We start from the raw sequence: 20,613 nt of genomic DNA, 5'->3' as shown, positions 1-20,613 counted from the left end.
GTGCTGCAGGTGCAGTGGCACAGATGCCATGGGGTTAACAGCGCCCGCTGCACCCTCTTATACTGCATGTTAGTACCCAACTAGTGGGCTAGGGGCCCGTTTTTAGGTTTTGCCTAGAGAGCTCATGCGCTGTCTTTGTGAGGCATGTTGTTTACATAAAGTGGGCTTACAGCCCTCCCTGTTAGCTTTAGCATCGCTCTCCTTTCCTCTTCCTCATTTGTCACGGCATCGGGGCATCATATGTTTCCCCACTTTTTCAGAGCTACTTTTTTCTTTGTGTTCAAGCACTCCATATGAGGACTTGTGTTTTCAGTTCATCTCCCATATCCTAGTCCATGTAACTTATTTTCCCTTCAACCCACCCAATTTCCGTGTTGCTTCTTTCCCCAACACTGCCTTCCACGCTACTATACTCTACATTACTGCACTCTATGCCACCATGCCCCACTGCACTTTATGCCACTCTACACTACTGCACTATTTGTCACTATAAAATGCGCTGCAACAAATTTTCCCTCATTTGGGATTTCTGCACAAGGTCCAAGCTACCATCTCTCTTGTACTATCCAAACTCGATTACGCCAATAGCCTCTACCACGGATCACCTTTTAACGACCATGAAAAGACTACAACGGATTCAGAACTCAGCTGCCAGACTGGTCTTGCATATCAAACCGCAAGACCACATCTCCCCTGCCTTGAAACCCCTGCATTGGTTACCGGTTGCCAGAAGAGCCACGTTCAAGCTGCTTTGTATCACCCACAAAGCAATACATGGAATGGGACCGCTCTTCATCAGGAATAATTTAGCATTTCCAAAGCACTACCCTATTTCTCAGCTTATACTTCTCTCAATATATCTTCTAGCCCAACATTCTGACTCATCTCAAACTTCTTTCTACTACTCTTTCCAATGCACTACCCTATCTCTCATCCTATACATGTATCAATATATCCTCTACATCCACTCTCATTTATCGCAAACCCCATACCACTACTATGATCCCCAAAATAACCCTTTCTAGAATCTCTCCTACTCTACCCCTGCTTGCATCATCTGACCCCTTTTTTACTATACTGATCCCCTAAAACAACCCTTTCTAAACTCTTCCCTCCGACTCCTCCCCTCCAAAACTCCTTTTTACTCATCCAAAAGCCTCCTCCTCCTGCTAAGACCTTTAAAAAAAAATCCTTCACTCCTTTATCCCTCCACTATCCTTTTCAATCAAAATGAACAGACTAACATGTTCACTTCTCAAATTCCATATTCAACTATACTAATTCACCACTAATCCTTTATGGGTTCCAGAGTAGCGTGCTACTTGCCAATAAAGCGTCTCAACACCCCATCCGGGTTACAAGCGCTGTATAAATGCACACCTTTCTACAAATCCCAAACCCTTCTCAATCCATATAACTGACTAACATATCCACCACTAAAATTACTTTCATGTTTAATCATACTAATTCAAATTGAATACTTATGGGTTCCAGAGTAGCATGCTACTTGCACTTCAAAACCCCATCAGGGGTAGCAAGTGCTATATAAATACAAACCTCTTTCCCTCTTTTATTCCGCCACCTACCCTTCTCTACCCAAATAACTGAATAACATAGATATCCACTACTGAAATTACTTCGTATTTTAGAATACTAATTTTCAACACTAATCCTTTATGGGTTCCGGAGTGGCGTGCTACTCGCCAGAAGAGCGCTTCAACACCCATCAGGGGTAACAAGTGCTATATGTATGCAAACCTTTCTTCCCCTTTTATCCCTCCACTTTCCTTCTCACTCCAAATACCTGACTAATATCCACCACTGAAATTACTTTCATATTTCACCATATTAATTCACCACTAATCCTTTATGGGCTTCCGGAATAGCGTGCTTCAACACTCCATCAGGGGTAACAAGGCCTATATAAATACAACTTTTTTCCTTCTTTATCCTTCTGTTATCATTCCCAATTCAAATAACTGACTAACCTATCCACCACTTAAAATATACTTGCATGTTTTACTATACTAATTCAACACTAATCCTCTATGGGTCCCGGAGTAGCGCGCTACTCGCCGAAAAAGCGCTTTGCCGCCTCGTCAGGGTTAATAAGCGCTATATAAATGCAATTACAATACAATACTCTGTGCCACTGCTCTATGTGCAACTGCACTATTCGCTGCACAACTCTATGCCACTGCATTCTACTCTGCACCACTGCAGTCTAGGCCACTGCACTCTCTGCAACTGCATTTTACGCCACTCTATGCCACTGCACTCTACTCTGCCCCACTCAATACCACTGCACTCTACTCTACTCAGTGCCACTCCGCTGTACGTCACTATTCTTCTCTGCACCACTGTACACCACTGCACTCTGTCTCTCTACTCTGCACCACTCTATGCCACTGCTCTTTATGCCACTGCACTTTATGGCACTCTACTGTACATCACTGCACTCTATTCTCCACCACTGCACTTTATGCCACTGCACTCTACTATGCACCACTGCAGTCTAGGCCATTGCATTCTATGAAACTGCATTCTATGCCACTTCACTCTGCATCACTTTACACCACTGCACCCTACGTCATTGCACTGTATGCCACTGCCCTCTTGACACTCTACTTTGCACCACTCTAAGCCTCTGCACTCGACTCTGGGCCAATGCAATGTATGTCACTGTATTATATGCCACTCTACTCTGCATACTCCATGCCACTACACTTTGACACACTACTGTACACCACTGCACTCTGCGCCACGCCACTCTACTCCACTGCGCTATATGCCACAGCACTTTGCGACACTCTGCTCTGCACTGCTCTAGGTCACTGCAGTCTACACCTCTGCACTTTATGCCACTCCACAATGCTCTACTCCTTTGCACTCTATGCCACTGCACTCTACGCCACTGCACTCTACATCACTGTATGCCACTATACTCTGCACCACTCTATGCCACTACACTTTATGCCAATCTGCTCTACACCACTGCGCTCCATGCCATCGCACTCTACGCCACTGCCTTTTATGGCACTGGACTCCGACACTGCTGTGCACCACTCTTTGCCACTGTACTTTGCTATATTTTGACCATACCCAAGCGTCCTGTCACTTTAACCTTTGGTTTTACAGTGAAATTAAAACTTTTTTTTTAACTTAAACTAATATTTTATTAGCATATGTAAAGCCAAACGCGTGGCTTGGGGTTTGCTACAGGCCAGGCCCTCTTCCAAGCCCCCTGTGTCCAGCCAGCCCTCTATAGCACATACATTTGTAAATATGTATGTACATATTTTTATATATATATATTTGTGTGTGTGTGTGTGTGTGTGTGTATATGTATGGCGATTTATTTTAGAGGTAGTGACTGAATTGTGAGATGAGTAATCAGTACAGGAGCAGCTTGAGATGGAAAGTTTCTGAACCGAGTTTTATCCCATTATCTCGGGTATCCTAAAAGCCCAAGGGAGAGCCTGAGTCTAGCTGTGAGCAAGTTACATGGATTTGTGGGCGATTGTTTTCTGTTTCTCTTCCCCGTTACCCTGGACGTACCATAGCACCTGTTATCACTTCTGAGTCTCTTGTGGACACTGGGGCTGGGTCAAACAGTATTGCCCCGGCTGGACCAGGATACGAAGTTTAGTGATTGTCAAATCCGTGCATTGTGGTGACTAGGCCCAAGTAGGATGAGACCCCCCCCCCCCCCCCCCCACCGTTTGGGTATCAGAACACATCAGGCTTCAGAAGGGCTGCAGCAGGATTTGCATTTGTATTTATTTTCTTTTAGGCAGATTTAAAATAAATGCTCACAGTCGCCGCAGGGCTTTTCCCCAAAGCTAGAGAGCATCACATCTCTGTCTATTCTAGGCAGAGTATCTGGTAGTCAAAAACTATACTGAGCGTGGGTTACAACAAAAACTTAGAGCTGTGGAGAACTACTGCAAGGAAAGTAAACCTACTGTAAATCTGGAGAAAACTATCTTCTGGTCTTTGGCAGTGCTAGGGTGAAAGGGGCGTGGAGGTATGCTGCAGTTATTGGCCCCAACCATGCAAGTTATGTTTATTATTACAAAGCTAAATCTCTCTAAAGAGTTGCCATCCTTCCTCACACCTGTGCTGTCCATGCTATTAGAAATGGGACAGGCCTTGTTCCATATGCAGTGTTCACCCTGGCTTATTTTTTATGATGTTTCCACTCCTTACCCCCACATACCTCCTCTTCCGGTCATCCCCACACACATGCAGCACAGGCACTGTATCTGACAGTGACAATGCCCCACCTCTCATCCACAGCTGAATTGGCAGAGCAGCAGCATCTCACATGGCCTCTCGCAGTTTGATCTGACCGGGTCCTGCAGTGTCACCGCTCCACTGCATGGCGTACACCTGATCTAATAACGCAGTATCCTTCACTTCCGTGCCTACCGGGGTCAACAGAAACACACCCCGCACACCTCATCAAACATGATGCATGGGGGTCTCCTGAAGCCTGCACTGCTAGGGCTGTGCAGACCCCACTCGCCATACAGAGCAGTGATCTCATCTGGTGCAGCATTTTGCCTGCCTCTGCACAAACCTCTCTCCCTTCCTCCCTCCATCTTTTGATTTTGTGATGCGGCTGCTGTATCAAATCCTCCCTAGGCCCAAATACTCATAAATGGTCTCTGATCTGCTGCTGTGACCGCATTCTGTTTAGACCTCAGTGGTCTGCCCTCATTTTTATCTGGTATAGATAGGCAGAGATGTTTTCAAAACCACTCTTTTCTGAAAATAATTACTTACAGATGTATTACTTTTTTGTCAAAGTAGTAAATTTGCTTGGAATGCGCTGGAGATCACTTTGTGGTCAGTTTACATACCCTTCACCATCGAGCCAATTTTGTTGTGCTCATGCAAGAAGTGCACATCTTAGAGGAAAAATATACAAAACTAGCCGAATGACTAGTAGCGATCGAAACCTCATTCTCGTCCACATACCCCATTCCCGACCACGTTGGGAGTCTCAGCTCACCAGTTATTTTGGTTGTGGTACTAGTAGAATCGTATGTTTCACAAACAGGGCAAGATTCATTTCAACTTGGGAAAGCCGGGATGCTCGTTCTGGCACAGAGGCACACCCTCAAGAAATGAGGACTGTGGAAAGAAGGGATGATGTAATGAATTGTTACACCCTCCCTCCTGAACACACCCTCTTCTATAAGGAACTCTTCAAACCAGTCCAGATTTTCTGCACTGGCTGACTTGAAAGCTTGCCACTGTATAAATGTTGTCCTAACGCTGTGCTCAAGTATTTTTTTTTCTTCAGGTTGCATTGGGCAACTTCTTTGAGGACGGTGGTGATGACGATATCGTGACCCTGCCACAGCCGCCTCCGAGCTCTGGGTCCAGAGGAACTGGTTCCAGGTGAGTCCTTACACGTGAACCAGAAAAATGCATATAGCTATTTCAAGAAGGGCCAGCAAATCACTGCCTGGCCCACTGTAGACACCTCTGGAAAAAGGAAATTCCTGTTAGAGCAATATGTCGGACGGTTATTCTTTTTGTAAAGTTTACACATTCCTGAGAATAGCTGCAGGAAACTGGGGCAGACATGGTGTACCTTTACTCGATTGTCTTTCGTCACCTTTGTGTATAGGTTCCTGCTTTATAATTGTTTTGTCCTTTTCAGTGATCACAGGGTGACTTCCTTTCAAGATCTAGTGCATGGACATGAAGAGGATGAAGACGAGGAAGAAGGACAGAGGTCAGAGGTTCTTCTGTGTTGCTTTTGTTTTCTTTTGTATGGGGTAGATTCTGAGGGTGGTACAGGTCAAACAAGGGTTGACACATTCTGTCCTCTTCTGTGCTGTGAAGTAAAATCAGGAAGTGCTGAAACCTTAGATCAAATTATGTGGTAAAGTCTTCAGTGGGGCGTACCTGTGAAGTCTGCTCCAGATAAATGTTAAATATCCCACTCCAGGGTTGAAGCCTGGATCAGTGTCATCTTTCACATTGGAAGCAGGGATGAGCAAGACACTCGTCTAAAGAGATGGGTTCTTCCAGTAAAACACCCTCAATGCAGACAACGCACATTTTGTCTCTGTTTTCCCTTTTCTTTTCATGTCCATCACTCAAAAGCATAAAACGAAGTAACTTTAAAACCTCCCGCAGCACATCCGCCTCCCCTTCCCAATCACAGTAAGCTCACTTTGCCGTTCTTACAGGAAAGTGAATTCAGGGGGCGAAGGGCCACACTGTTCACAATCAAAAAGCATGTATATGCAGGAGCCAAGGCCATATTACAGAATCAATTTAATTTAATTTGAATTTGGAATGAGATTAATGGGTAGGGGAAAAAAGCTCCTGTAGAGTGGGTTTCGGAAAGTCGCGAGCAGTGTTACAAGACTACAAGTGTACTGCTTGAAAAGGAGAATCCACCACAACTTTACAGAGCTCCAAAATTATTGGGTGACCAGGACTAAAAGAAAATGATGTATTTTAATGATTAGCCTAAGTCCTGTGACTAACTTGAAGAGCATCACACTCTGTCTCCTCAATTTCAATTCTCCATGAAAACTAGGCCTCACACATGGGCTTGCCTATTATGGGCACCAGGAAGGGATGCTTTAGCTACACTCTTGTTCAGTTTGGGCACCAGTCTTGGTACATGATGCCCTCTTTTCGGAATACAGCTGTCTGGTTGGCTTGCTTTAGAATCATCAGTAGGACTTGGATTTGATGCTAACTCGCAGGGCTAAAGTGGACGTTGGATCGAAGGAGAAACGGGGTTCTTGAAAGCGGCCTTTAGGGGATGTGTATCTGCCTACGCCAGTCTTTCCCATGTGTTATAACGAACCTTGATCTACGCTTTAGATATTAAATATATATTCTTAACCCACAGCCGTAATGAAATTATACACAGTTGTTTGCTTTAGATAATTGGTACAGGCCCTCTACAATTTAAAATGCTTTGCATCCTTAACAGGGTTGTTGTCAGTGGTTTCCTTGATTTTCATGTGTAGAGCCCAATGCGCAAGCACCCACCTGTTGATAGTGAATTCATTGTTTGTTTTGATGTGTTGGAACACTTTCTGTGACCACTGTGCCATGTGACTTTGCCTTAAATAAGAGGTTTTGCTTGGAAAGTGTTTAAAACTAAGCTTTGCATATCCTTTCTTCTTCAGCTGCAAGTCTTTCCCCACTTTTAATCCTCCCTGCCACCCCCTCAGAGTGTTTTGTGTTACTTTGTAGGAAGCTGGGTCTTTGTGATAAGCCAATAATCATATTGTGTAAAGAATCCAGACACTACCTCCCCCCGGCCCTCCCCCCGAAGTGTACAGTGCTTCTATGAAAACCCAAAGTGCTCTATTTGTGGTAGTGTGGTCGAGCAGCTTTAGGCCTAACACAGAGGAGTATAATACATTTCTACACACCAGGATTACTAAATGACACCGACTCGAAAAGGAGATCCACACCAATTTTAGAAAAATACGCTTTTTTAGGTCTCGTAGCGAAAAAACAGCGCGTCAGCGCTGTGTCTCGCTAGAGATCTATTGTTGGCGACTGTGCTTCCCAGGAGACAGTGCCGGCCGCGCGCATCGCCTTGGAGGCGAGTTGAAACTGGATCGCGCGCTGTGGCCAGGCGCGTCTCCTGGGAAGCTCAAGCACCACACACGCATGCGCATACACACAGACACACACACAAGCGCCCATGCACGCACTCACATACATACATACAGAGACACCCCCCCCTCACACATACACACACACGCGCGCACACACACACACGTGCACCGAGGCCCCCCTCCCCCGCCGTCACCGTCGCACACATACATACACACACGAGCATACACACACACACGTGCACCAAGTTCCCCCAGCCTTTTGGAACTTACCTGGCCAATGTCGGGGACTCTGCTGTCAGCACGCGGCGCCCAACCTCCTGCTAGCGCGGCCCGGGGCTCTACACCGCTCACAGGAGCCCCGGGCCGCGAGACGCATCGACTCCGCCTGCCTCCTCTTCCGGTCTGGACGTGGCCCCGCCCCCGTCACAGGCAACCGTGCCTGACTTCCGGGGCGGCCGCGGCGGGATTCCGGGGGCATAGATTGGTTTCAAACATTATTAAAACTAATGCTCTTCAAATAAACCGCACAATTAAATTGCGAGGTTCAGGGTGGTTATAGTCCGCTAGATTGGACACAGTTCTGAGCTACATAAAATGTTATACAATGGAACTCACGGAGAGCGACAGGTGTTTCCTCAATCTTAGAGAAAGGAAGAGAAACATACTCAGGAAGAGGCACAGGATAAAACATCAGCCAGCTCAAACATGGGGAAAAATCATCAGAACACAAGGGCCAGCCCAGAGCCGCATGACAAGTATTACACACACCTAACGCTTTACACATCTTTAGAGAGGGCACTGCTGATATGTTAAAAGTCTGCAAATTTATAGCAGTATGAATCATACTTTGTAATAACCATAAAATATGGCGGAAGGCGCGATACTAAAGAATCGTACAGTGCAGCAAAACAATCTAAAATTGCATTGCCAGGTCATTCACTGCTTTGGTTCATCAAAAGCAGTGCTACCATTTATTAAGCACACTTTAGTCACCTGACCTTTGGTGCATCACACATAAAATACAGAAATCACACAAACAAAACATTATATATAAAACGTTATAAATTGGCATTTGCGACACATTTTCCAAAATTAACATAGGCTTTTAAAGGTGTTATTCTAAGGGTTGAAACATTACCATATGCTTGAGGGAGAGATGAGGAGTGGAGATAAGGGTGATAGATGTTCCTCGGCCTTTTTATATGAGGTAGAGTTTTGCTCTTAAAAGGCAATATGAAAAGTAGTGACTAACTATCACACTCTCACAGACTCTCCCTTTCTCACACTCTCTCTAACACTCTCACAAACTCTCACTCTCTCACTGACACTCTTACTTACACTAACTCTCACTCTCACTGACTCACTTACACTAACTCTCTGACTCACTCACACTGACTCACTCACACTGACTCACTCACACTGACTCACTCACACTGACTCACTCACACTGACTCACTCACACTGACTCACTCACACTGACTCACTCACACTGACTCACTCACACTGACTCACTCACACTGACTCACTCACACTGACTCACTCACACTGACTCACTCACACTGACTCACTCACACTGACTCACTCACACTGACTCACTCACACTGACTCACTCACACTGACTCACTCACACTGACTCACTCACACTCACTCACTCACACTCACTCACTCACACTCACTCACTCACTCACACTCACTCACTCACACTCACTCACTCACACTCACTCACTCACACTGACTCACTCACTCACACTGACTCACTCACTCACACTGACTCTCACTCTCACTGATTCTCTCACTATCACTGACAGACTCTCCCACTCTCTCACTCACTGTCACTAGCAGACTCTCACTGACTGACTCTCCCACTCACTAACTCACTTACTCACTGTCCAGACTCACTGACCAACTCACCCACTCTCTCTCACTCACTAACTGACTCTCTCACTCACTAACTGACTCTCTCACTCACTAACTGACTCTCTCACTCACTAACTGACTCTCTCACTCACTAACTGACTCTCTCACTCATTCTCACTCACCACTCATTCTCACTCACCACTCATTCTCACTCACTGACTCACTCACTCACTCACTCTCAACACATATTGCAGTCCAAATGCAATAGGTGTCACATTTACGAAAGTTATAACTATTGGCATTGTCATACACAATGCCAATAACTCAAACTTTAATGCTGCGAGACCTATTGCATTGCAAATGCTTGTAAAATGATAGGCACTTGATTTTAATAACAAGTAGCCATATTGCCACTTTTTTAAAATGGGGGGAAACCTTTGATGTTCTTGGCGGGCTTCGGAAGTCCTGTTGTTAAGTGTTTGACCTGACACCCTTGGCGTGGTTTTCCCCCATCTTTTTTTGCCTCTGCCTCCTGTATTTTTGATGCTGTGCTGGATTTCGTTTTTGCTGTTTTAGATGCTTTGGACACTCTGCCACTGCTGATCAGTGCTAGAGTGTAAGTGCTCCCTATGTAAATTGTCATATTGATTGGGTATACCTGATTGGCATATTTATATCACCATGAAGTCCCTAGTAAAGTGCACTGTGTGTGCCAGGGCTGGTGATGACAGATGCTACTAGTGGGCCTGCAGCGCAGATTGCGCCACCCACATAAGTAGCCCTAAAATGGTGTTTCGGGCCTGCCAGCGCAGTGCCTGTGTGCAGTCAGTGGACTGCCATGTCCGCCTGGCCAGTGTCCCCACTGGCTGGGCCTAACCCTTCCCTGTCTGTGCACATCAGTCACCCCTACGGAAGGCTCAAGGTACCCCCCTGGGCAGGGTGCAGTGTATGGGTAAGGTAGAGCATGTACTAGTGCAGGTAACATGCTCTGGTAGTGAGCAGCAGCCATTTTGTGTGCTCACTGCTGCAAGTGTTATCTAGCTCCATAGATTAACATGGGGGAGGCTGGTCCCAATGGATACCAGCCTATCTTCCCATAGGAACAAGATGGGACATAAGTGATTGATATCCCTGAACTCAGAATTTAATAACACATCTTTTAGGAAAGCTTGTTTTTAAATTCTGTGTTTTAGAATAGTACTTTTAGAAAGTGGCTGTTCTCTTGTCTAACCTTTCTGTGTGCCTGGGACTGTTTGTGGATTGACTGTCTGGTTTGAGGGTGGCAGGGGCTGCAGAGCCCCCAGGAGGTTGTCTGAGTCAGCCCGTGGATGAAAGGCTGCATCTGCTGCCAAGGAAGTGGGAGGAGATAGCACCTGGGATTGACTAGGGCTGTGCCTGCCTGACCACAATGCTGGCTCCACCTCCCGCTGGGCGACTGTCACCTCTGTCCCTTATACTGAAAGAAAGAAGGAAGCCAGGAAACCCCCAGTGCCCCAGCAACACCCAGAGCTGGTTTAGACCGGGCTCAGGGCCCACTTGCACAAAGACTTCAAAGAACTTCAAAGACTTTTTGGGGTATAAGAGAAGGACCCCTGACAACAGAAAATCAGATTCTACAATCAAGAGGAACCTCTGCTGGAAGAAGGACTGCTGGAGAACTGAAGTAAGATTGCCTTGCTGTGTGCTCTAAGGGCTGACCTGTTCTGCTGACCAACTGAAGCTGAGGAGAAGAGGGACTTTGCTGTGTGCTGTGCCCCTGCTTACTTGAACTTTAAAGACTTTGCAGTGTGCTGTGTCTTCAACTGAATCTCCAAGGGCCTGAGAAGAGCTGGCCTCCTGTTCCTGGAACCCAGGGTTAAAAGGTTCCTAAAAGAATCCCCCAGACGCTGTGCAGATCGTGCTGTTTTGGCCTGGAGCGTGCTTGGTGATCAACTACTGAGCGTGAGCAGGGATCGGTGTGCTCATCGGCACATTCTCAGCGAGGGTCGGAGGTCCGTGGTGCCTCCCCTCGTGAGTTCTGCTCTAGAGCGGTTTTGTGGCCGAGAGGGCGGACTTGCCGTGACCTGCGCCCTCAAAAATCATCGGCCGCCTGTTCACCGCTGCTGCCCAGGGCCAGAAACCCCCCTTTGAGGTTGCCGTCCTGATCGGAGCCGCGGGGCCGAAGATCGAAGCCGCCGCGCTCCCATTGGTCGAAGGAGCCGAGCCCCCTCACTATCGCCGTGATGGGATCGGCCCGTGCGCCGCAGCGTCCTCGCTGTTGTGGTTGGCTGTCCAGAAGCGCATCATCACAGGCCTGTCCCGGGAGCCGCACTGCCATTGGCTGACTCCCGGGTGTGTGTGGAGGCTTGCCGGGAACGCCGCGATCGGATTGGTCCACGGCGTCATCCTTCGTGAAAAGCTGCGTGTCTCCGGTGACGAAGACGGGGGAAGATTGACCCGACCTCGCCGAGGGAGCGCCGTGAGTGCCCCCCTGCCCCTGGCCTGTCTGTCCCTGCTCAGAGCCGAGCTAGCTCCCCGCCGCTCCCCGAGGATCTGAGAGCGGGCGGAGGGCTGCTGGGACCGGCCGGGGCTGGGAGCAAGTGTGCTCTGTTCGGCGCGGTGCGCCTGAAGTCATTGGGGGTGCGAGGCTGTGCTGATCAGAAGAAAAGAAGTCCCAGGAATACTCGGTGAGGCGCGCTTGCAGCGCTTGGGGCTCATTTCCTCGAAGGGCTGATTCTTGAGAGCTTAAAACACTCGTTTTTGGAGCTGCATTGAACTAAGTCAATAGAATTACTTGGAATATTGATTTTTAGAGACTTGAGACTATTTTTGATACCAAAACTTCCGAATGACAACTACAACCATTAAGATTAAGTGCAACATTTTCTTAAAGAAGTAACTATCCTATACTGTTGATTTTTACTGCTGCAATTAGATAAAGATATATTTTTATAAATATACTTACCTGTGTGGTCTCAGTTTGTGGTGGATGGGGCATCATTGTTTGTGTTGAGTGCAACTATTATACACATTGCCTTGGGGATAAGCCTGCCTGCTCGCGCCAAGCTACCTAGAGGGGGAGCAGGGGTTATCTACTGTGTGTACTCTGTCACCCTGACTAGAAGCAAGGGTCCCTACTTGGTCTAAGGTACTTACCTCTGCCAATTAGAGACCCCCAGATCTAACATTAAGTAACATTTGATTGCTTTCAGGCAGTCAATGGAGCAAAAATAAAGAGCACCAGAAATAAAGAAACAAGACTTCAAGTTGCTTTTCAGATGTCTGATCTTTGCCCTGATTTCGTCCTGTCCCTATATTCAAAGTGGGATACCCTGTTTGATTTAAGCCTGCGTGCCAATGTTCCCCACCAAACATACTAGAACACGTACACCCTAAAACCTGCCATTCAAACTGAAACAGCAATCCCACAAAAGACAGCAAATAATATGGGGTGCCAAAGTTAAGTTCACCAAATAGACTGTCAAATCTAATGTGTCTACTGGTGGTGCGCTGGGCGCAATCACTGGAAGGGGAGACCAGTTCGGGTCACATCAGGTCTGATGTTGCATCTGGAATGGATGCTAGTTGAAATAGATACCAAGAGTAAAGTCCCCAGGAAGATGAAAGGATTGAGTGTTTTGCCCCATTAGATGGGTGCAACCAATGTATACATAGACTCAACCAGTACCAACAGGGATTTATGGTCAGTGACCAACCTTGACCTTAAATGGATATTGCACAAATGGCTTAGAAAACAATTCTTGTTATTCTGGATTCAGGTTGACATGCTACAGCCAATGGGACACTGCTGTAGACCTGGGATGTGAGGAAAAACCCTTTTGCTCCTGTGCTGCTGGATTTTAGCAATCCAACGCTCCCTTGAAGTACCAGGCAGATTAGCGTTTATGCAGACTCGTCACATGGAAAGCAATACCCTTATGGCTTCTGGGCAACTTATATCCTCGAAAATCCTCCACATAGGCTGGACCTTCCTTTTTCACTTCTTGGTCAGGAGCGCGTCTCTTTCTGGTTTAGTAGCAGTCAGGCTCCTCTTCTTACAGGCTGGGAATCAGTAGCAATGTTACTCACTCTTGGATGTAGATGGGGCAGAAATCATCTACCAGCAAGATCCAATCCATGACTTGTCTACTACTGAGAGTCTCCACAAAGCAGAGATGACTCACTTGGTGGTGCTTGAAGGTGACTGGTTTTTGGACTACTCGGGAGCAAATACTGGAATCCTTTGTCGGGCAAGGTGCAAGGTCAGTTTGAAATCCAAACACTCCCCAGTCAGGATTTTTCTGATACATTTCCATTTCCTTCCCAGGCTTTGGGCTTGTGGGCAGAGGAAGAGCTGGTTACAACTGGTCAAAGTAATTGTACTGTATAGTAATTGCATTTATATAGCGCTTACCACCCCTGACGAGGCGTTATAGCACTTTTCCGGCGAGTAGCACCCTACTCCGGGACCCATAGAGGATTAGTGTTGAATTAGTATAGTGAAACATGCAAGTAAATTTTTTTTTTTTTTTTGGAAAACCTTTATTTACAACACAGTAGTACACAGCTATTCAGCCATACATCCCGGCGGCTAGGCAGCAAGGCATTATGCAGCTTGAATGGTGCACTCAGAATAGAATGCAAATTCGTATAAGGTTTATTTTATTTTATATAAAAGAAAAAACAATGTAATAAAAGAAGGCACCTAACTAGTGCAAGAAGGCAAGGCAAAAGAACATGAGTGCGACATCGCCCCGTTCCAGGGGAAGGCTGGGTCAGTATCTTGAGTAGTAGACCATACGAGCAAACCATGTAAATAGATAACGGGGGGGGGAGGAAGGAAGGACAGTTGTACCTCAATCATTCGGCCGGAGTCAAGAGCTAAGGGGATAAGCGCTCCTCCCGGGGCGTTGTATCAGGCGGAAGGCAGATGTCACCCCTATACTCATTCCAGGGCCCCCAAATCTTATTCCATTTCTTGGGCCTACCTCTGGCAACATACACTGTCTTCTCCCGGAACATGCACCAGTCCATGTTAGCCTTCCACATCTCAACTGTTGGGGGCAAAGCAGCTCCCCATTTCTGAGCAATGTCCCTCTTAGCTACCATGTTACCTAGAGTGACCCATTGAGTCTGTGATCGGTTATAATCCGTGGGGCCCCACACATTTAACAGGCAGCGCCAGGCTTTAGCCAGCAGGTCCACCCCGGTTACTTCACCCATCACTGCATGTATTCGCCTCCAATATGTAGCCACCGACCTGCACTCCCATATAATGTGCATGAAAGTCGCTAAGGAACCGCACCCTCGCCTACAGAGGCCATCCACCGAATGGCCCATGTGTATCAGTCTGGGGCCAGTGACATACACCCTATGCAGGATTTTCAATTGCACCAGCCTCAGTCTGGCCGGGATTGCCACCTCCTTTGGAGACGAGACTGCGCACTGCCAATCCTTGTCATCCAACTCAACTCCACCACGGATCCACTGATCTCGCACCCCCAGAAGAAGGTCAGCGTGGACATTAATCAATTTACTTTTTTATAGGTCAATGAGATAGCACTGTCGGGCATATGGCCGTCCAACAACCTATCCTCCAGCGGGAAAGATTCAGAGATCTTTCCACCCTCCGGCATTACTGCCAGGAGGGCATGTTTCAACTGGGCATATCTGAAAAATTCTGTTCCCCCCCCCCCCAACTGAAACTCCCTTTGTAACACTTCAAAGGATTTGACCTGCCCCTTAGCTATTATGTCTTCCACCCTGGAGATGTCTATCAAGTCCCAGCGGTCAAACCCCTTGGTATGCCACAGTTTGCCCAACAATTCAGAGTCATAAAGTGGAGTTGCCATCGTGAGTCTGCCTTTCCACTGCTGTGCCTTCGTCACTGCTCTCCAGATGTGAACCGCTGTCTTAGTGGGACCTGTCATTCCTCCATCCAGAGACCTCGAATACAGAGCCCTGTAGTATTTCCCGTCGTCCAGGAGCCACCAATCCATGGCATATCCCGGACTTATGGCTGGACCATAGAGGCAGTGGTTAAGGGCAGCCATCTGCGACGCCCAATAATCCCTCCGAATGTCGGGCAGCGCAATCCCTCCGTCGTACCACGGAAGGGTCAGTTTAGTAATGGCTATGCGCGGCCTGCCATCCCAGAGCAGGGTCCGCTGTAGGCCCTCGACCTCTCTAAAATACCCAGACGGGACCGGATCCTGGGTGTTCTGAAGTGCGTAGGGGAACCGGCGCAGGGACATCATTTTGAACAAAGCCGCACGTCCAAGTAGGGAAAGCGGCAGCTTCCGCCACCCCTCCACATCACGCCGAAGGCGCGCAAGAGGGGGAAGCAAATTGTTCGCGTAACGTATTTTGGAATCGACCGAAATGTAGATACCCAGGTATTTAAACCCCTGCCTAGCGACCTGTATATTACAGTCCCGCTGGAGTTTCGGGACCTCACCCCTCAGGACGTACAGGTGGGACTTCGACCAATTGATGACAAGGCCAGAATGTCTGCCGAAAGTGCGCAGTACGTCGCAAACAACAATAAGGGACTTACACGGCGAGGTGAGGTAGAGGAGAATGTCATCCGCGTACAGAGACGCTCTATCCTCGAAACCCGGGGACCATTTGATCCCACTGATGTCTGGGTGCCCTCTTAGCCATGCCGCCAGTGGTTCCAATGCCAGTGGAAACAATAGGGGCGACAGGGGGCATCCCTGCCTGGTACCCCTACCGAGGAGTAAACCAGGCCGATGCTCGGCCGTTGACCGCCACGTTGGCAAGCGGGCTGGCATATAACAGCTTGACCCACCCTATGAAACCCGGACCAAATCCAAACTTCGCCAGCACCGCCCACAAGTATGACCACTCAAGGGAATCGAAGGCCATCTTGGCATCCAAGGACGCCAAGATGGCCGGCTCTTGGAGGGTGCGGACCCTCGCAAGGGCTCCGTGAAGTCTTCTCAGGTTGAGGGCGGTATTACGATGCGGGATAAAGCCGGACTGATCCGGGTGCACTAAGTCGCTAATTGCTCCAACCAGCCGGTTAGCGAGCAATTTAGCCAAGATCTTGGGCTCAGCGTTCAGCAAGGAGATAGGACGATACGATCAACACAAGTCTCTGGGCTTCTCTTCCTTGTGAATGACCACAATGGTGATTTACAAAAGGGGGTGGTGATGAACAGAGTGTCTAAATTGAGCAGACCACTCTTACCCAGTCCAAAGATCAGGGCTTGATCCATCACCGTTATTTATCTCACTGCCCCATCCCAGCTCAGAACCTGGCTATATGCAAATCAGTCTGTCCCTGGCCCAGTGCATCATGGGAACAGGGCAGACTAAACTACCAAGCCAATTCTTTACCAGAAAGGAGACAAGCTACCGGGGACCGGTTTCTGGCATTTCAGCCTCTTCGGCCCGGCTTGCTTGAATCCTGATGGAGCAGTGAGAAAGGGACTCATGTCTGAGTATACCCTGCCACACCTATAGTGGCCAAAATCGATTTACAAAAGGGGGTGGTGATGAACAGAGTGTCTGAATTGAGCAGACCACTCTTACCCAGTCCAAAGATCAGGGCTTGATCCATCACCGTTATTTATCTCACTGCCCCATCCCAGCTCAGAACCTGGCTATATGCAAATCAGTCTGTCCCTGGCCCAGTGCATCATGGGAACAGGGCAGACTAAACTACCAAGCCAATTCTTTACCAGAAAGGAGACAAGCTACTGGGTGAGAGTATTCTGTTTAATTCAGAGACTCTGTCCCTCACCACCCCTTGTTGTAAATATTTTTGTCCACCCTAAGCGTGGAAGGGTATACTCAGATGTGAGTCCCTTGCTCATTGCACCATCAGGATTCAAGCAAGCCGGGCCGAAGAGGCTGAAATGCCAGAAACCGGTCCCCGGTAGCTTGTTTCCTTCCCAGTGTAAGAATTGGCTTTTGTAGTTTGGTTTGCCCTGTTCCCATCATGCACTGGGACAGGAACAGACTAATTTGCATACAGTCAGGTTCTGAAACTGGGATGGTGCAGTGAGCTAAAAAACGGTGTTGGATCTAGCCCTGATCTCTTGACTGGGTGAGAGTATTCTGTTTAATTCAGAGACTCTGTCCCTCACCACCCCTTGTTGTAAATATTTTTGTCCACCCTAAGCGTGGAAGGGTATACTCAGATGTGAGTCCCTTGCTCATTGCACCATCAGGATTCAAGCAAGCCGGGCCGAAGAGGCTGAAATGCCAGAAACCGGTCCCCGGTAGCTTGTTTCCTTCCCAGTGTAAGAATTGGCTTTTGTAGTTTGGTTTGCCCTGTTCCCATCATGCACTGGGACAGGAACAGACTAATTTGCATACAGTCAGGTTCTGAAACTGGGATGGTGCAGTGAGCTAAAAAACGGTGTTGGATCTAGCCCTGATCTCTTGACTGGGTGAGAGTATTCTGTTTAATTCAGAGACTCTGTCCCTCACCACCCCTTGTTGTAAATATTTTTGTCCACCCTAAGCGTGGAAGGGTATACTCAGATGTGAGTCCCTTGCTCATTGCACCATCAGGATTCAAGCAAGCCGGGCCGAAGAGGCTGAAATGCCAGAAACCGGTCCCCGGTAGCTTGTTTCCTTCCCAGTGTAAGAATTGGCTTTTGTAGTTTGGTTTGCCCTGTTCCCATCATGCACTGGGACAGGAACAGACTAATTTGCATACAGTCAGGTTCTGAAACTGGGATGGTGCAGTGAGCTAAAAAACGGTGTTGGATCTAGCCCTGATCTCTTGACTGGGTGAGAGTATTCTGTTTAATTCAGAGACTCTGTCCCTCACCACCCCTTGTTGTAAATATTTTTGTCTACCCTAAGCGTGGAAGGGTATACTCAGATGTGAGTCCCTTGCTCATTGCACCATCAGGATTCAAGCAAGCCGGGCCGAAGAGGCTGAAATGCCAGAAACCGGTCCCCGGTAGCTTGTTTCCTTCCCAGTGTAAGAATTGGCTTTTGTAGTTTGGTTTGCCCTGTTCCCATCATGCACTGGGACAGGAACAGACTAATTTGCATACAGTCAGGTTCTGAAACTGGGATGGTGCAGTGAGCTAAAAAACGGTGTTGGATCTAGCCCTGATCTCTTGACTGGGTGAGAGTATTCGGTTTAATTCAGAGACTCTGTCCCTCACCACCCCTTGTTGTAAATATTTTTGACCACAATGGTGGCCAGCCTCTGGTCTGGGGGTAGTATACCCGTCTCCCGCGCCTCAAGGAACATATCCCGCAAGGGCGGGGCAACGACATCTGGCTTAATCTTATACAGCTCCACAGGGATGCCGTTGGGGCCTGGAGCCTTGCCAGATTGCACGGAGCGTATCGCTACAGCGATCTCGTCCACCGTGATGTCCCTATCCATGTCCTCTCTTTCGGTCTCCGACAAGCACGGTACATCTATGTCTCGAAGCAAGACGCTAGAGTCTTCCTCCGATATCTCGGAGACCGAGGCATAGACGGACTCAAAGTATTCAGCAAAGACCACGACGATAGCACTGGGGTCGGTAACAGCAACGCCGTCCTCCCCCAGCACCTCGGGGACCACGCGGCTGGCTCTCTCCTTCTTATCAAGCCAGGCAATAAGCTTGCCCGCCTTGTCCCCGACGTCGTAGATTCGCCCTTGCTGTTCTCTACCCATAGCCCTCGCCGCGTCCGTGACAATGGCCCGGTACTCCGACTGTTTAAGGGAGAGAGCATGTAGTAGGTCCGGCGTCGGGCCGACCTCCAACTGAGAGTCTATCTCCGTTATATCTGACTCAATCATCACCACATCCGCGTCCCTGTGCCTCCGTACTTTAGCTATTAAGGAGAACGCCTCCCCCCTCAGGACAGTTTTAAAGGCCTCCCATAAGGAGACAGCGGATGTGACCGAGCCCGAGTTTTCAGAAAAGTAAAGCTCAATGGCTTTGGCCAAGAGTCCACGAGTCTTGGGATCACGGAAGTACCACGGGTTAATTGGCGCCACCCTCTCGGCTACCACGATATCTAAGTCGAAGGACACCCAGACCGGAGAGTGGTCCGAGATGCCCCTCGCCATCAGTCTGGCCTCAGAAACCGCCGATGCGTGGGCCGCCAGAGCCAGAACATAATCAATTCTGGAGAGACTACCGTGAGCCCCTGAGTGAAATGAGTATTGGCGTTGGGCAGGATGCAAGAGCCTCCAGCAGTCAATCAGTCCCATTGTGTCTAAAAAGTCGGGAAGCCAGGTCTGCGAGCCTCTAAGATCTCTGGATGGATACCTATCTAACATCGGTGAACCTACAGCGTTTCAAAGTCTCCTCCCATGATAAGCAGCCCCTCGGGAAGACCTAAGATGGCGCCCCCAAGGTCCTTGAAAGTGGCCGTCTGCAGCCCAGGGGGGACATATATCGAAACTAAAACCAGGGTACGCCCCTCCCACCTCCCCGTGACGGCGACGTAGCGTCCTCTCTCATCGACCACTCTTGAATCTATCTCCAAGGGGAGGGTTGAGCGCACCATAATCCCCACCCCCCGGGAGCCCGAAGAGAACCCCGAGTGTGCCACCATTTTGAAGCCCTTCCTATTGAGTGCGTGACACGTGTTTCCAACCAAATGCGTTTCTTGTAACAGTATCACATCAGGTACACACCTCTTGAACATTTGCAACACAATACCCCTCTTAATACGATCCCCCAGCCCATTGACATTCCACCTTAAAACATTCAGTTTCCTACCCCCCATCATCGAAATCCAAACCCAGTCCGTCCCCAGTGGGCACAGTCGCTACATTAGAAGTGTCCAACCACCAATTGCCTTGCCAAAAAGGAAAAAAAAAGAAAAAGGAATCCAACGAAAAACAGGAACAAAGAAGCCACCCACCCCCCACCCTGCATTAGACTAAGAAGCCCCCCCAACTCGCAGTGTGCCTGTCTCCCCTCGAAGAAAAACTAACCTACACAAGCCCCTGAGGAGAAAGGAGGTGACCCTTGTTGGAGAGTAGGGTCTGCAATCCTATGATCACCCCAGATTTTTGCTTTTTGCTTCACTGGTTTACGACTTTCCCTGGCTGTGGGCCTGCTAATCAGACCCACAACCTAGCTGTTCTCTCTCTAAATTGACACGTGTACCTTAGGTGCATTTACCAATTGGTACTGGGCCACCTTATCAGTCCCTGTACCCAGGGCATAGG

At 48.3% G+C, this 20,613-nt stretch overlaps 1 protein-coding gene across 1 annotated transcript in view; it reads left to right on the top strand.

The window, feature by feature from the left end:
- Window positions 1–20,613, top strand: part of NSFL1C (NSFL1 cofactor) — a 138,697-nt gene that overhangs the window by 16,760 nt on the left and 101,324 nt on the right. The window contains exons 2-3 of the mRNA XM_086932738.1: window positions 5,312–5,409; window positions 5,675–5,749. Of these exons, the coding sequence (XP_086788864.1) occupies window positions 5,312–5,409; window positions 5,675–5,749 (173 nt within the window). The remainder of the gene's footprint in view (window positions 1–5,311; window positions 5,410–5,674; window positions 5,750–20,613) is intronic.

The sequence above is a fragment of the Lissotriton vulgaris genome, chromosome 7 (assembly GCF_964263255.1).
Source record: "Lissotriton vulgaris chromosome 7, aLisVul1.2, whole genome shotgun sequence".
Taxonomy (NCBI): Eukaryota; Metazoa; Chordata; class Amphibia; order Caudata; family Salamandridae; genus Lissotriton; species Lissotriton vulgaris.
Note: the sequence above shows the minus strand (reverse complement) of the source record. Positions and strands in the feature narration are given on the sequence as shown.